Here is a 17,730-nt window from a genome sequence, read left to right on the forward strand (position 1 = left end):
GGCCCAAAATAAATATTTCTTTATCTCAAATTGAGACATTCTAGCTTTTTGAGAACCAAATTGAAACACTTCATTTCAGGTCAGTTGAATATTAATCTGTGTCTGCTTGAGGTGTCTTGGTTGACTTACCGTTCACCCTGATGCACCTCTGGCTTAAAGTGCTCTGTGCCTCATGTGCATATCAGGGCCACAGTTTATCATGGAAGATGCAGTCCATACGGGAAAATGGGGAGCGTGAGGAACCTAAACTACAGCTCCCTTGAGGCACTGTGACAATTCAGACATAGTTCAGTGTTGAACCAAGCTGAAATGAAATATTACTTCGACTCAGGAATGTCAAAATATTTCACTTCAATCAGAAATGTCAAAACAAAACAAGTTATTGTCTCGATTCAGGATGAAAACAGTCATTGAAACATCTGAATTTCCTGATGTTTGATCAGCTCTAATTAGGATAGAGTTAAGAGACTAGACAGAATAGGTTCATAACTGTGACAAAACACAACAGAAGGCACCTTCTGTGTTTGCTAGGTCAGCGCAGCTCTGCCAGCATTGGAAAGGCTTCAGCACTTGTATCTGTTAAAAGGCGATGTGATGGGGCAGCTGCTCCTCACAGGCAGAAAAAGGGGTTAAAAGCAGCCCTAGGGAGGCTGCACTGGAGGCAGCCAATTAGAAAGGGGCTGAGAGGAGTAGCCAATCATGGCCCGGTAGGCTCATATAAGAAGGGCTGCAGGGCTGAGCAGAGTTAAGTAGCTGACTGGAGCTTCAGGGGAGAAGACCAGGCTCCTAGCAGGAGGAAGGCGTGCCAGCATCTGGGACAAAGCAGTGCTGCAAGCAGAGACCAGGAGAGGTAGAGAGAGCTCCTGGCTGGCTGCTAGGGCCTGCAGGCTGAGGCTCGGAGGTATAAATATATGGAGATATACCTATCTCATAGAGCTGGAAGGGACCCCAAAAAGTCATCGAGTCCAGCCCCTGCCTTCACTAGCAGGACCACATACTGATTTTGCCCCAGATCCCTAAGTGGCCCCCCCCCAAAGGATTGCACTCACAACCCTGGGTTTAGCAGACCAATGCTCAAACCACTGAGCTATCCCTTATGCTTCTTCTCTCTACAGTGTAAGAATGGCTCCGTGGGGTTGTACGTTATTGCCTCTTAGCGCACTCCGGCTGAAATGTATTCAGGTTACAAGTAAAAAAGATACGTTTGTCTGTCCCCCAGCCCTGCAACCTCAACCTGGGCTCTGAGTCAGGGTGGGTTCTTTCTTTCTGGCTGATACTAATGGCTCTGCCAGTCTCACTACATCTTCAGTGATACCCAGGCAACTGCCCAGGACCGGATTAACGCAGGAGCTTTAGGGGCTGCAGCCCAGGCCTCAGGCTAAGGGGGGTCCCGCAGGACCACAGGCCGGAGGCGGCCCCCTGCTTCTTTTCATCTGGCCTGTGGCAAGCCTCCACACCGCGGGCCGGACACCGGTCCCCGAGCCTCGGTGTCATCCCCCACCCGGGGCTGGAGTCGTGAGCGCTGGCTCGCCGATATGCCCCAACCGCAGCCAATGGGAGCTGTGGAGGCAGCACCTGTGAGCACAGGCAGCGTGCACCGTGCAGAGCGGCCTGGTCCCTCTGCCGAGAGGCCAGACATGCCAGCCACCTCAGGGAGCAGAGCAGCGTGGAGCCAGCAGGTATCCTGCCTTAGCCCTGCTGCGCCGCTGACCAGAAGCCACGTGAGGTAAGCACCTCCTGGCTGGAGCCTGCACCTCAAACCCCTCCTGAACCCCTACCCCAGCCCGGAGACCCCTCCTGCACCCAAACTCCCTCCCAGACCCCGCACCCCCACCTGCACCCCAACCCCATCTCAGCCCTGAGCCCCCTCCTGCACCCAAACTCCCACCCAGAGCCTGTACCCCAAACCTCCTGCTGCACCCCAACCCCCTGTCCCATTCCTGACCCTACCCCAGAGCCCACTCCCCCAGCTAGAGGTGCACCCCCTCCTGCACCCCAATCCCCTGCCCCAGCCCTGAGCCCACTCCCCCACTCCAAACCCCCAGGGGCCCCACAAAATCTAGTAGCCCCAGCCCCACAGGAGAGTTAATCCGGCCCTGCAACTGCCATGTCTCCAGTAGCCTTTCATAAGTGTGACTGATGGGAACTTAGCAAGGCATTTGTTGCTGATGCATAAGCAGTTATAGAACTTGGCTTAGTCACAACTATGTTGGCTCTGCAGGGATAACAAGATTTTAAATCAGTAAAAATGTGATTGACTAAAGTAAGTGGATATGAGTGTGAATAATACAAACCAGAACCAGGCCAATTGAGATAGAGGGTCATATTTACCAAGTCACTTTTTAGAGCAGAACCAAATTTCAATCTGTGTTGCTCGTAGACATCTGGCCACAGTCCTGTCTGTAGGGGTTTGGAACGGGTCCTAGGGGTTTGGAACGGGTCCCATATGAGGAGAGATTAAAGAGGCTAGGACTCTTCAGCTTGGAAAAGAGGAGACTAAGGGGGGATATGATAGAGGTATATAAAATCATGAGTGATGTGGAGAAAGTGGATAAGGAAAAGTTATTTACTTATTCCCATAATACAAGAACTAGGGGGTCACCAAATGAAATTAATAGTCAGCAGGTTTAAAACAAATACAAGGAAGTTCTTCTTCACGCAGCACACAGTCAACTTGTGGAACTCCTTACCTGAGGAGGTTGTGAAGGCTAGGACTATAACAGCGTTTAAAAGAGAACTGGATAAATTCATGGTGGTTAAGTCCATTAATGGCTATTAGCCAGGATGGGTAAGGAATGGTGTCCCTAGCCTCTGTTTGTCAGAGGATGGAGATGGATGGCAGGAGAGAGATCACTTGATATTGCCTGTTAGGTCCACTCCCTCTGGGGCACCTGGCATTGGCCACTGTCAGTAGACAGGATACTGGGCTAGATGGACCTTTGGTCTGACCCGATACGGCTGTTCTTATGTCTGGGTCTACAACGATGACCTCTGATATCTTGCCTTACACCAATGGAATACTGGGACTGGATGGAATTGCTTTAAGTTGGCTCTGCTCAGATCTTTCCGGGAGGTTTTAGAGAGTGGTGAGATGTGTCATGGTAGCAACAGGGCATTATCTAAGTGTAGAGCCCAAGAGGAAAATAGTGCAGGTGATGCTTCCTGGCAGATGCTATGACTTCCCTCTGAGCTGAGTTCATCTATGCTCCTATCGTTAAAGTGATGCACAATCCCAGTCTTATTAGACTCAGCTCTCTCTGCTTCAGGACCCTCAGGGGAGATTTTCCCCACATTCTTAAGGCATTTAGGAGCACAAGGCCAATTGACTGATGTCCTGGCTACTCTTCTGTGTCTGGCCTTTAAGAAAGTGGAAGGGGAAAGTACTGTACTTTCAAAATTAAATTGTGTAAATGGCACCAAGACGGTTTGGTGATGAGCCTACTTGAAATATGTAGGAAATAAAAATAAATAACGGTGGGTTGAATCCTGCAGCCATTCTTCAGTGTATGCTTCCACTGACTTCATATCAATCTTTGTGCTCGGTGGGAATTTGTCTGAGGAAAGGCTAAATAAAAATGGAGCAAAACCTGAGAAAACAACCCTCAGGATTCAACCCGCTGTAAATAAAACACGCTGTTCAGGTTCACAGCCTGCTAAAATGTATCAGCCCCAACCAAAACTAAAGGGAAACTGACCAAGAGGTTCAAATATTAAAAGAAATAAAATTTCTTAGCGCCATGTTGCTCTAATAGGATCAGCAGAGTAGGCCTATATTTAGATGCTTTATATTGAGGGAATAGTTGGGTCCATTTTGGGTGATGTTCCAGTCCACTGTGTTCATTTTTCTGAGGCGGGGAGTAAATTTAGGGAGCTGGGATGTGTGTGCCATCTTCTAAGCATTAGGAATATATCCCCTGATCCAAAGCTCAGTGAAGTCAATAGAAGTCTCTTGACTGACGTCATTTGGCTTTGGGTCAGGTCCATCAAGCACTGAGCATGGGTGGAACCACCCCTACAAATATTGGTTGTGTGTTTGCTGTCTAATAAAGAGGTGGCAATCCGCTGTTAGGGGAATGATATTTGGTGTTAAATATCTGGTGTGTGCAGCTGACTGCACGTGTACTGTAAAGTGACAGCGCAGCATCGCAGGGGCTTGACTTTGTGATGTAGCAGAAGACAGAGCCGCCAGCATCGGGCTGCTTTAGCATCACACGTATTTACTGAAAACGTGTTTCTCCCCCCAGCATAGCAAACTGACTGAATTGTGTGTGGTGCTGTTGGTAGAAATGATGAGAACAAATGTCCTGCAAAGTAGCTCTTACCCCTTTTGGTAGCAGGGTGGAGATCACCCTGCAGACTCCTGCCACCCCCTCTGGACAGGGACTCGGTGGTGAGGCTGCACCTCACCCTGACACAGCTCAAGGGCCAGGCCTGCCCCTGGAACACCTTGAGGCTCTGCTCCCCTGTGCCAGGCGCACCAGGTGTGGGACATGCAGGCTCAGTCCAGCAGGATCCAAGTGTGGAGGGGCTTAGTGTGGGGGGATCCAGGGGTGGGGTGAGAGGGTTCTGTGGGGGATCTGGATGCACAGGGTGGGGGGTTACGGGTGAAGGTGGTTGGGGCTCAGCAGGAGGTCTGGGTGCTGGGGGAGTGGGGCCTGTGGGGTAGGATCCAGGTGCAGCTGATTGGGGCTCAGTGGGGTGGGGGGTCTGGGTGCAGAGGGCTCGTGAGGGTGGCTGAGAGGACACTGCATGTTGGGCTCCTACTTCTACCCTATCCCCTTCCCCACTGCCTCTCCCCCATTCCCTCTTCCTCCCCTCCCCATCCACCTCCCCCTGCCCTATCCTATCCCCCCTTCCTTCCCCACTGCCTCTTTCCCATGTCCTCCCTCCTTGCCCTGACCCACCGTAGGCACTCCCCATTGTACAGAAAACAGAATTGCTCCCAGTGCACAAAGGGGAGAAAACCAGCACTAGGACCAGGAGACAGCATCCAGTGGCAGAGTCAGCTAGCTGTAGCAGACCCCTCCTTCACCCGGGCAGCTCTGCACTCACAGAAATGGGGATGGAGACAGTGGCACATAACCCCACATTTCCCCCTGCATGCCTCGCCTCTGTCTGAGGGGGCTATGCCCCCCTGTTGCCCCAAAATGCACCCATGGGCATCTCCAGCCTTGCCCCACCCCCACGGAGATTTACCTCTCCACCGGCTGCTCCGGGCGCCAGAAACCACGCTGACATGTGACTGCTCTTGCGGCTTCCCTTTTGTTTCCCCATAATTTTCTGCGGGGAAGAAAATAAATCTGCAGGGGGACATGAATTCTGCATGCACAGCGGCACAGAATTCCCCCAGGACTGAAATAGCTTCAACGTGCTGTGTGTAAACCAAATGTGTACTTATTTTAGAGATTTTTTTTGTTGTTGTTAAACTAGTGTTAAAGGGGAATACAAACTGGTTTACAATCTCTCCTCCCTCCTGACGGTATCACAAATACGTCTCTTTTAGGCAAAGTAATTATCCCAGCATTAGGCGCTAAACATATGGGGCCATAAGAACAGTGCTGGGATCAGGACCTGAGAGGAGTGGAACTAAGCCACCTTTCTGCTCCTCCTGCTGGTTCAACCCTGGTGTAACTTACAGCAGCCTAAGAGCTGCTCTAAGTTACGTCCACAGTAACGTTCTCTAGAGACCATTCCACCAATCAGGGATCAGGAGACATTCAGCTGTGCCCTGCATGTTGGAGGTCTGAATGTCCCAGTTTATCACCACCTGGGGATTCCTCTGCCTCCGGAGAATCCCCAACAGCCCCTTTAGGTCAGTGCAAAGCAACTGATTGGAGGTGGTTGGAGGGTCTGGCCCATGGTATTTACTTTCAAGCATGATTTACAGTTTCTATGTGGTAAGAACTGACTTTCAAAGTTATGAACTGTGCAAAATGAGTGATGCTTTCCCCTCACCTATAGCACGGAGAGGTAGGTCTAGGAGGAACAGTTCAGGGTAATTGTAGCAGAGAAGATGACATTGGAAAGACTTCCCCTAACTGCCTGTTTCTATGTGTTGCTGTTGCACATTGTGTCTGTGCACTAAGAGAAAGCAGAGGTAGCCAGCAGGCTGTCCAGGGAGATATTTTGGAGAAAGAAGGGTAATAGGATGTCACATGGGGCTACATCTGTCTGTAGACACTGAGCAGTTCTTTGCAGTCTCTCTGATCTCTCAGCACTGGCGAAGGGAAGCCACAGTCCATCGAGCCAGTGCTGAGCTAGCTCAGTGGTTTTGTAACTGAATGTGTCTGTCCACTCGCGTGTTGTTTGAATAGATCAATCAAACCCTATTTAATGGAACAGCAGTCACTTTGGGTGGGTCCCTCAGGGCTCTGTGCGTAGCCCCTTGCTGCTCCCCTGGTGCACCCTGTCTCTAGGTGATCTGGCCCCCCTACGTGGCTTCAGCTGCCACCTTTAAGACGATGCTTTACAAACGGACCCTTCACTCGCTGTCCACTCCCACGTGCCAGCCTGTCTGTTATCCCCTCATGCTTGCCCTGCGTCAACTGAAAATGTAATGCTTCACTGCTCCAGCCCTGCCTGCCATGCCAGCCTGTATTGCTCACTTGTCTGCTTCCCCAGCAGCACCTCCCCGCTTTCTGCCAAGCCTCCCCTCATGCATGGAATGCCTTCCCCAAACTAGCCTGTCCTCCTCCAGGCCCACTCCTACCATGGTGCCTCCAGGACATGGCCAGCTGATAGCAGCCAATGTCACTAATATCTAGTTCATGTATAGTGTTAACAAGAGATCAAATCCTGCACCTTTCTGCATGTAGCTAATCTCTAGAACCATGTTTCCCTGTGGCTAGCATTCCTTGTCCACCCGCCCTCTCGGATTTTCAGAAAACAACTCCTTCCCCCTTCCGATCGTTTGGGCCTGACTATAAATCCTTATTTCTCTACGTCCCCAGCAGCAACAGTTCCTAGGGTGTCTCTCACAACTGTCTACGCTGTTGTCCTACCCTCACCACTTTCTTATCCCCACTAGCAGCTGACCATCAGAAAGCTGTCATAGGGTAACCTGACCTCTCGACTCTCTTGGTTTCCATCCACATGCAGTGGTATTGGGTTGGGAGCTAAGTTCTGGTGCTCACTCTGTCCCCCTCTCTCCTAGGCTCTTAATGGCTTTGTGCTGGTGGTGACGTCTGAAGGGTTGATATTTTATTCCTCGCACACGATTCAAGACTATCTTGGATTTCACCAGGTTAGTAGGATGTTCCATCACTTTTTAACATGGTTTCTCTTTGGCCTTTGACTTTCTTTTTTGGTTTAGCTGGTAAAACATATCCTCTCACATGGGAAATAGCTGACAGCCAATGGGTTTCAGGTTTTTCAGTGAAACCTGGAAACATTTTGCAAAAACTGTTCTGACAAAAAATGGAAAAACTTCTGTTTTCTTCAAAATGTTTTGTGGGAACATAAGAATGGCCATACTGGGTCAGACCAAAGGTCCATCTAGCTCAGTATCCTGTCTTCCAACAAAGGCCAATGCCAAGTGCCCCAGAGGGAATGAACAGAACAGGGAATCATCAAGTGATCCATCCCCTGTTGCCCATTCCCAGCTTCTGGCAAACAGAGGTTAGGGATACCATCTGCCCATCCTGGCTAATAGCCATTGATGGACCTATCCTCCATGAATTTATCTTGTTCTTTTTTGAACCCTGTTATGATCTTGGCCTTCACAAACATCTTCTGGCAAAGAGTTCCACAGACTGAGTGTGCGTTGTGTGAAGAAATATTTATTTTTGTTTGTTTTAAACCTGCTGCCTATTGATTTCATTAGGTGGCCCCTAGTTCTTGTGTTATGAGAAGGAGGAAATAACACTTACTTATTTACTTTCCAATTCCAATATGTCTTTTTTGTGATGTGGCAACCACATCTGCACGCAGTATTCAAGATGTGGGCGTATGATGGATTTATATAGAAGCAATGTGATATTTTCTGTCTTATGATCTATCCCTTTCTTAATGATTCCCAACATTCGTTCACTTTTTTGATGGCCGCTGCACATTGAGTGGATGTTTTCAGAGAACTATCCAGAATGACTCCAAGATCTTTCTTGAGTGGTAATGGCTAATTTAGACCCCATCATTTTATATCAGTAGTTGGGATTATATTTTCCAATTTGCATTATTTGCATTTATCAAAATTGATTTTCATCTGCCATTTTGTTGCACAGTCACCCAGTTTTGTGAGATTTTTGAGAGTTTTGTGTAGCTCTTCAATCTGCTTTGGATTTAACTATCTTGAGTAGTTTTGTATCATCTGCAAATTTTGCCACCTCACTATTTACCCCTTTTCCAGATCATTTATGAATATGTTGAATAGCACTGGGCCCAGTACAGACCCCTGGGGGACACTACTGTTTACCTCTCTCCATTCTGAAAACTGACCATTTATTCCTACCCTTTGTTTCCTATCTTTTAACCAATTACCAATCCATGACAGAACCTTCCCTCATATCCAATGACTACTTACTTTGCTTAAGAGCCTTTGGTGAGGAACCTTGTCAAAAGCTTTCTTAAAATCTAAGTACACTATATCCACTGGATCCCCCTTGTCCACATGCTTGTTGACCCCCTCAAAGAATTCTAGTAGATTGGTGAGGCATGATTTCCCTTTACAAAAACTATGGTGACTCTTCCCCCTCAAATCATGTTAATCTAGGTGTCTGATAATTCTGTTCTTTACTATAGTTTCAATCAGTTTAACTGGGATAGCCTTAAAGAGGGAATGTTCCCTTTGCCAGGAAAATAGGGAATCCTGCAGTGAACCCATAATCTTCTAATCACACAGTAGGACTTTTCTCCTCTGCTTTGCCAGATCCATTTGATGGGATCTTGTGTAGATCCTCATGCTATCAGGCTGGCAGGCTAGCCTCACAGCTGATTTCTTCACCTGCAAGGAATGCCAGCATGGAGACTTCTTCCTTTCCTCAGCTGTGGCATCCAGCACTGTGCTCTCTGCTGGCTCCATCTGCCTTGTACGTTTCGTCAAACCGATAGAAGGCCGAAGCTCTTTTGGATGGTCTTTTGTGGTTTAAAGCACTGACCTGAGGCACAGAAAACCTGAGTTCACTTCCCCATCTACCTCACAGGGGTGTTGTGAGGATAAATATGTCAGTAACTGAGAGGTATTCAAATACCATGGGGATGGAAGCCTTATAAATATCTAGATAGGTAAATATTGGCAGGCTTGTCATAGAAGACCTTACTGAGGCCATGCAGGACAAGTTGACCTCCAGTCACCACTGGACTGTGCCTTCAGGCTATGGTAGGATTGGATCCTGTAATTGCACATCCAAATCTCCAGCACTGGTCTTTGCTGTGCACAGATACCTGAGGCGTGCAATTGCAGTAACTGTGTGTGGGAAGTAGATAATGACTTGCCTGCCTTAACCTGTAGGGAAGTCAAATAAAGCACTTCACTCTTATATATAGTGCTTCTCATTCTCTATATATCCCAAAGTAAGCATTAGTAGCTCAATTTTGCAGATGGAGAAACTGAGCCAAAGAAGTAAAGTGATTTGCCCAAGGACTCACAGTAGCAAAGCCAGGATTAGAACTCCGATTTCTTGATTCCCAGTCCTCAGCTGTATCCATCATGGCAAAGTGTCTTGAACGCTAGTCTCTGACGGTATCTGCAATGTTTTCTTTATGAATTTCAAAAATAAGTGACGTTGACATCTATTAATAGCTCTGCATTATTGCAGGCAATGGAACAGATTTAGTGCTGTTTTTCTCAGTTTGACATTTTTTTCTAAGTAATCAATTCAGTACTACTGGTATCAAAATAATCTAAGTACTGTACAGCATCTGCATAAATCAGCTGCAGAGGTGTCAAATTGCTTTAAGAATGTTTCTTTCAATATGCAGAACGTCCTTTCATTTAAAAAAAACCCATTATAATAAACTGAAATATAACCAGTACAAAGCTCCTATAATGTTCAGGGGACTTAGCTAAATGACTCCAGTATGAGGCTCTAGCATTCTAAACCTTATTTATATTTCATCATTCAGAAGTTGTCTTATTATTTTAAATGTGAAGATCTTGAGGATTAATTTAGTTGGCAAGTTGCAGCAAATTCTAGTGAATGACAGCGTGTCAAAACGCCAGTGAGGGCAGTGTTTCTGATTTTATTATTCTGATCTGCTCTTTGTAAATCATGTTTGTTTGTTCTTCTGCCTCATGCAGGGAAATGAGGTCAGATCTTTGTTATGATGTGTGACTTCATTACAAACCTTTTTTGGCCTTTGTTCTTATCAGAGCTACCTTATTGGTCCAGCATTGCTTGCTTTTTCTGCTTAAACATGCTTCATCTTGCCAGCAAACACACTGCATATTAATGACACTGGGATAGCTTGTGACTGCACACCTGTGTAGTGGAGTCCAGAGCCACAATCTCACCCTTTAGGTGATGACAGGGTAAAGGCAGAATTAATCATGGTGATCTGTTTTCTTGGGATTCTTTGAGCAGATTAGACTCGATTCTGCACCGCTGATACTTGAATCAGTTTCTTCCACACTGACTCACTCTTATGCCCCAAATGGTTCCACTGAAGAACCAGGTCCTTCCCCACGGTGAGTAAGGGTGGCAGAATTGGGTCCATTGCGGAGTTCTGGCTCCAACAGGTAGCTCCATTGCCTTTGCAGGGGCTGCTGGCTATGCCATGGAGGTGAGGGATGCAGAATTTAGCTCAATAAAGAACGAGCCCATAAAACAGATCAAAATCATTCCTTGCACCCTGCAGGCCACCTTTACCCACCCTGGCCTGACCCAGCTCCCACTGACATCAGCAGAGCGGGCTCAGGCCCGGGATATGGTACCTTACTCCATAGGGAGCCCCATTGATCTCAATAGGGTGAGACTCTTTGCAGGCCCTGGAACTGCCCCTGGGAGTGAGGGTGGTGAAATCTGGTCCACTGTGTGTGTGGCAGTTCCGATGGCGAGAGGCCAGGCTCTCCCCAGCTGTGTGGTAGCTGCAGGTGCCCAGGACGGACAGTTGGACTCACCTGTCACTCTGCTTCCTTCCAGACAGATGTCATGCACCAGAGCGTGTTTGAGCTGATCCACACCGAGGACCAGCAGGAATTCAGGCGCAATCTTCACTGGGCCCTTAACCCGCCTCCCACTCCTGAGAGCGAACCATCGCCTGATGGTAGGTGCAGGAGACTAAAGAAAGGGAGTTGGCACCGTCCATAGAGCCTGCTGGCTGGCCGGCTGGTTCTGTTACCAGCCCAAAGACCACCTGGAGTGTCCTTTGACTCTTCACTGCTTCCAGAAGATAGTTGCTTTAAAAATGCTGTTGTATTCCTGTTAGTCCTGGGCAGATGCTGTCAAGAGGAGTTTGGCCCTGGCCAATGGGGGAGACAGATCGTCCGCTAGAGCTGCTGCCTACAGACCCCACTCGGTTCAAGCCTCAGCTGCAGTAATGTTCAGGTCTCACAGACGGCAAATTCTTCATTGTTTCAGTTCACAGCTGCCTCATTCTCTGTGCAGTGTCCAGCTTGTGCACTGAATAAGGCAGAGGTCCTGTGTTAACGATAGAGAGAGATCTTGTAACTCAGGGCTGCACCCGGAGCAGGCCACTGGAACTTTCATGACTTTTCAGTGCTTCACTTTGAAGTGTCCGGTTCTTCATGTACATGCAGGTTTTTGTATGGGGCGTTTAATTAGACAGAAGGAACCAAGTGTGTCCATCAAGAGGAGATTTTTTTTTTTTGCAATACCTTTGATAGATACAGCTGCTGATGCATGTTGTCACCGTTCCAGCCTCGTCGGGAATCTCCACACTTCCGTGTGTGTTAATTTGGGCTCTCCTTTCACCCGCATCCTTTAGGTGAAAAAAGTATCAGCTCCTCCGTTATCACTTACAAGCCCGGCCAGCTGCCTCCTGAGAACTCCTCTTTCCTCGAAAGGAGCTTTGTGTGCCGATTCCGCTGCCTCCTGGATAATTCATCTGGGTTCCTGGTGAGTAAGAACTTGCATCAGCATCTCATTAGTGTGACAGTGCAGGACTGCTCCTTGAGTATCCTCACCCCCCACTGGTTGCAGAAGGGGTCCCGCACAGACCCTTGGCACAGCTCTGCCAGGGCTGCATCTCCCTACCAGAACCAGGAGGCTGTTTCTGTTGCAGGCCTGTTTTCCTTTGAGCCTTCAGTCAGTCCTTGACTGTCTGGAACAAAGGCCTTCTCCAGCCTTGTTCTTCAGTCCCCCTTCCACTTCTAGCACATCTCTGCCAGCGGGAGCACTGGTCTAGACAGACCACTGGCATTTTGAGCACCTCATCGTCTAGAAGTGTTCAGAACAGGGTCAGGCAGTGTCCTCTGTACACACTAGCTCTTCTGCTATGCTACCACCAATGGAGCTGCACCTGCGGTGGGACAATTTAAGAACAAGGCTAGTGTAGCAGCTAAAGTGCCATACTTCCACTTCTAATTTCATTGGGGACAGATTGTGGCCCCTGATCTATCAGGGCAAACCTGCCGAACACCAGTGTATCTCCCCTCTATTCACCCTGGGGATCTGCAGCTATTGAAATGACCCTTACGGGGCACAGGCAGCAGCTCAAAGCGGGGCATCCAGTGAACGGCCCCATCCTTGGCTGACCCCTGGATCTGGAGTGGAGGGTGTAAACTGGCTTAACTTCCCCTTTGGCCCTGCTTCCCCCCCCCCCAAATAGTACATAGTGTGATTCACCATACATCAGGGGCAGGACCATTGTCTCCTAAATTGAGGGGTTTGTCTGGATTCTAACAGGAGAATTTGCTCGTGTTAAATTTCAGTAAACAACAAAATGGCATTCAGTTTTCAGTGGCATTCTGGAATGGTGATTTTAAAAATGACTTGCAAAATGGAAAACAAGGTCTGATGTTCCCACAGTGCCTGAGTTCTCCTGGGGAGGACCCAGAAATGCAGATTGGGAGCTCATTCAACCCTTAACGGAAGGAGCAGAGGGATAGACTCTTTAACAACCGTGCTTTTCTCCAATCTGTTTGTCAGGCATCTGAGTTAAATATCTGTCACAAAAACAAAGATGCTTTAGAATCACTTCCAGGAAAATAAAGCTTTTTTACATCATAAAGCTTCTATCAAGTGCACAAACTCCATTACTGTTATGTTTTCAGATCACCTCTAAGCTTTTTAAGTGATCGGTAGGAGATTTGCCAAAGCAAGGACTTTGCACACAAAAAGCACCACTCGGGGTCAGTTCTGCATGAGGGTCTGGCTCTAGGTGAAACTGCCTGGGGGCGAAAGTGTGAAGGATGGTGAATGCCTCATGCAAAATGCTAAGAGGGCTGGTTGGCTCAGGGGACTGGTAATAGGCTGAGAAGCTTTTCACTGCTTGGTCACCAATTCAAATGCAGCTGCTGTTGGTAGTGACCAAAAGTCATCCATGTGATGTCTAAATGCACTTCACACTGTGGCTTCAGCCCGCAGGCAGGTGTGAAAAGTCAACCTCACAGCTTGTGCCTAAGTGGAAGCCAGAGATGGTGACTGTGCTGTCCTCTTAACCCCTAGTGGCCTGAGACATATTAGTGAAAGACTGAGTTAGCTTGCGCCATCTGCTCTGTGGAGAGTGGATGTCAAACACCAATGTTAGTCCAGCACAGTTCACCAGCACTGGATTCACTTGCAATAATAATACGCTGAGCTCCATTGGGGTGATAGTTGCATCTCGTGGGTGGTGCTTTTTCCTGGGGTTCCCTTATCCCTATTCTCCCAGTAAACCAGACTGCTGTGGCCAGGGGCATGTGTGTATGCGCTATTCCTGAGCCTGGAATGGCTTTTTTCCCAGCCAGCACGCAGTCCCTAACCCCCTGTCCTCAACAAGGTGCCTGGTAGAAAGGTTTGGGTGCCTAGTGTGTGACAAGCAATCTGTTTGGTGAAGCCACCTTTGGAGCCAGCCCTGCGATGTTTACATTAGATGGCCTGGATTTTCAGCTACAGGGAGACATGGCTGAGGCCTTTATTTTAGTGCAGTATTTTCTGACAATGCAAGATCACCGCAGCGCGGGTCCCATTTATTTCCACCAGGACGGGCTTTAAGGATGTCGACGCTTTGGTTGGGTGTGTGTGTGCCAGAGGGAGCATGTGTGAAAGGGAGGAAGCGCAGATAGGAAGCTGTGCGAACTTTCCTCCTCAAAGAACAGACCACGTGACTGCCAAGGGGTTACAACAAAGCAGGAGATTAGCAACAGTACTGCAGGGACACACCAGATCAGTGGACTCACACTTGCAACACCAGGGCTCCGTGAGCACAGAACAGCCTGATAAAGGAAAGATGGGAGCAGTGAGGAGCATGGTTCTACTCAGGAAAGTCAAGGTGGGCCTGACTCATAGTCCACTGAAGGCAATGGAGGGTTTCTGATTTCCTCCAGTGGTCTTTGAATCAGGCCCTGTAAGAAAGTGACAGCAAATTTTCCCCTGTGTCTCGACAGAGGCCTGTCTGCTCATTCATTAGAAACAAAGAGATACAGAGGGACTAAAGAGAGAGAAAAAAAACTCACCCCTTTTGGTGACTTTTCACTGCATTGTCTCACTTCCCTTTGCCTTCCTATTACAAGAAATCTAGCACACGCTCAGATTAGTGCTTTGGCCACATGGCTGCTACTCTAGGAGTCATCCCATGAGGATCAGTTGTACAGCAGGAGTATTTGTCTGTACGAGAATTTATGACATTTAATCATAAGGGAATATATGGGCATCAAGGCAAACCTATCAAATTTTAGTTTGATAACAAATCTGCTGCAGCACAAACACTGTCATTGCCAAGGAAGGCTAAAAAAGAGCGAGAAGTGGGCAAAAGGAGACGAGGAGCTGAAATCGCACCTTTTTCTAAGGATATGTCGACACTACAGCTCAACCCCCCAGGGCTTATGGGTCTCAGGCTGTGGGATTATAAAGCTGCAGTATAACCATTTGGCTCTGGGACCTGCTGGGTTTAGACACAGCTACACTCTGTGTATAATAGTTACTGTCCTTGGGGAATAGATGATGTTGCTTCGCAACTGCTTCTTGGGGATTACCTAACAAAATAAACTATTTGAGTGAAAGTTAGTACACAACAGAATCTGCTGTTGAACGAAATTAACCAAGTATTTTTAACTGTTTCCACTAGGAGGAAAATGAAAATCACATGCACAGATTCTGAGTAATTGCACGTGGTGATGGTTTGGTTTTTATATTCAGAATTGATTTCATTTTAACAAGCACATTAATATGGGCTGCTGTCAGGGTTCCCCCCCCACACTCTGAACTCTGGGGTACAGATGTGGGGACCCACATGAAAGACCCCCTAAGCTTATATTCTACCAGCTTAGGCTAAAAACTTCCCCAAGGCACAAATTCCTTACTTGTCCTTGGATGGTATTGCTGCCACCACCAAGTGATTTACACAAAAATTAGGGGAGGGTCACTTGGAATCCCTATTCCCCCAAAAGCCTTTCTTGGAAAGGCTTGAGAATAATATACCAACTAACTGCCTTAGCAATGTGAGTACAGACCAGACCCTTTATCTTTAGGACACTAAAATCAATCAGGTTCTTAAAAGAAGAACTTTATTATAAAGAAAAAAGTAAAATAATCACACCTGCAAAACCAGGATGGAAGGTAACTTTACAGGGTAATAAAAAGATTTAAAACACAGAGGATTCCCCTCTGGACTAGCTTCACAGTTACAAAAACAGGAATAAAACTACCTCTGTAGCACAGGAAAGTTCACAAGCCAAAACAAACGATAACCTAATGCATTTCCTTGCCCTACTTACAATTTCTGTAATTTTGGATGGATCGTTCCAGGTATGTTTTCAGGAGATGCTGTACCTGCTTGGTCTCTCCCTCTGTCAGGAGAGGGAACAAACGAAGAGAGCCACAAACAAATCCTCCCTCCCGCCCCCCGATTTGAAAGTGTCTTCTTTCCTCATTGGTCCTTCTGGTCAGGTGCAAACTAGGTTATTTGAGCTTCTTAACCCCTTACAGGTTAAGTGATTTAGTACAGCTGCCAAGGAGGGATTTTATGCTACCCTTTCCTTTATATTCATGACATTTAAAAAAAAAACCCTAATAGGTATTGGGGCACTACAGTAAAATCAAATAACTCAACAGAGTAAAAAAACAACATTTAAAAAAACAACAACAATTATTGAAATCCTACATGTGTGGTTGAAGATGTTAAGTCGCGGAAATGGGGAAGTGAGTGGTGACCCTTCCTGCTAGGCACTTCCTTCCAGCTGCCTGGTAATGTCACTTCCTGTATTTATTTCCAGTAATTTTTCCAGGGCAATAAAATATGCAGTCAGAGAACTAACTGAGGCCCATCCCTGCCTCTCACACCTATCAAACAGCTCAGCAGCTTGGCTGCTCCCTCTGGGTTTGCATTGGATGAACATTTGATGAAGGTGGGGAACGGATTGCTTTTGGGTGTGTGTTTGGAGATGGGAGAACTGGAGTGTGTTAGCAACAATGCTGCAGGCAGTAGGAAGAGGGAAGGAAATTCATAAGTCTTTCCTCTTTACTTCTCGGTTCCTGACTTGTAAGGTTTTGGGTGGGATGGGTTGTGTCCTGCCACCACCGAAGCTGTCTCGACTGTAATTTTGTTTGTGAGCTCACATGAATAGAGATCACAAGAACAGGTCCTACCTGTGTCCTGACCTTACAGCATGGGTCTAACCTGGTTTATGGCACTGGGGGGGGAGGGATAGCTCAGTGGTATTGAGCATTGGCCTGCTAAACCCAGGGTGGTGAATTCAATCCTTGAGGGGGCCATTTAGGGATCTGGGGCAAAAATCTGTTTGGGGTTGGTCCTGCCCTGAGCAGGGGGTTGGACTTGATGACCTCCTGAGGTCCTTTCCAACCCTGATATTCTATGATTGTTGCCACAGGGTACAGCTACACTGCGATAAGACCAGCAGCACAGCCACAGCTGGCCTGGGTCAGCTGACTCGGGCTGTGGGGCTATTAAATTGCAGTGTAGACTTTCAGGGTCTGAGGCCCAGTGAGGGAGGAGGGGTCCAGACTCAGTGCCAGGGGATTTTTATCACTGTGTGCTCCAGCAGCACCTCTGAAAATCTCCTCTGAATAGCATACAGCCCCGATGATGCAGTGTTCACTGGCTTTTCTCTTCTTCCCCTCGGCCTGGCTTGTTCAGCTGCATTTACTTATTAACAAATGCTGCATTTGCTTTAAACAGGCCTTTCATTGCTGAAGTTAACAGCCCGATTCAGGGTCCAGAAGTGACTCCTAATTTTTCTTTTCAAGGCTTTAAACCTTCAGGGCAGGTTGAAATTTCTCCCCGGCCAGAATAAAAGGTCTGAGGATGGGTCCCCGCTGCCTCCCCAGCTGGCTCTCTTTGCCATCTCCACTCCCTTGCAGCCCCCCTCCATCCTGGAGATCAGAACCAAAAACATGATCTTCAGAACCAAGCACAAACTGGACTTCACCCCCGTGGCGTGTGATGCCAAGTAAGTACAGAAGTTGGGACGGATCATGTTGGCATGTGCTGTTAAACAAGATTTTCCCCAAATACTCTTGCAAGCAAGACTCACGTTAGTCAGATAGATGCATGTTGCAGAGGCAGGTGCTGTCTGTGTGTTCCGTGTTTGTGCAGCTTCTAGCACAGGGGGGTCCTGGTCCATGATGGGACCTCTGAGGAGCTACTGAACTGCAAATAAATTAATAATAATGACTT

The 17,730-nt window shown here is 47.7% G+C and overlaps 1 protein-coding gene across 1 annotated transcript in view; it reads left to right on the forward strand.

Annotated features, from left to right (window-relative positions):
* LOC112102678 (aryl hydrocarbon receptor-like) overlaps positions 1-17,730 on the forward strand; it is a 112,339-nt gene that overhangs the window by 79,700 nt on the left and 14,909 nt on the right. Inside the window, exons 4-7 of the mRNA XM_024194084.1 lie at positions 7,154-7,243; positions 11,076-11,199; positions 11,881-12,011; positions 17,301-17,503. Of these exons, the coding sequence (XP_024049852.1) occupies positions 7,154-7,243; positions 11,076-11,199; positions 11,881-12,011; positions 17,301-17,503 (548 nt within the window). The remainder of the gene's footprint in view (positions 1-7,153; positions 7,244-11,075; positions 11,200-11,880; positions 12,012-17,300; positions 17,504-17,730) is intronic.

The sequence above is a fragment of the Terrapene carolina genome, unplaced genomic scaffold (genome assembly GCF_002925995.2).
Source record: "Terrapene carolina triunguis isolate 2854851 unplaced genomic scaffold, T_m_triunguis-2.0 Scaffold173, whole genome shotgun sequence".
NCBI lineage: Eukaryota > Metazoa > Chordata > Testudines > Emydidae > Terrapene > Terrapene triunguis.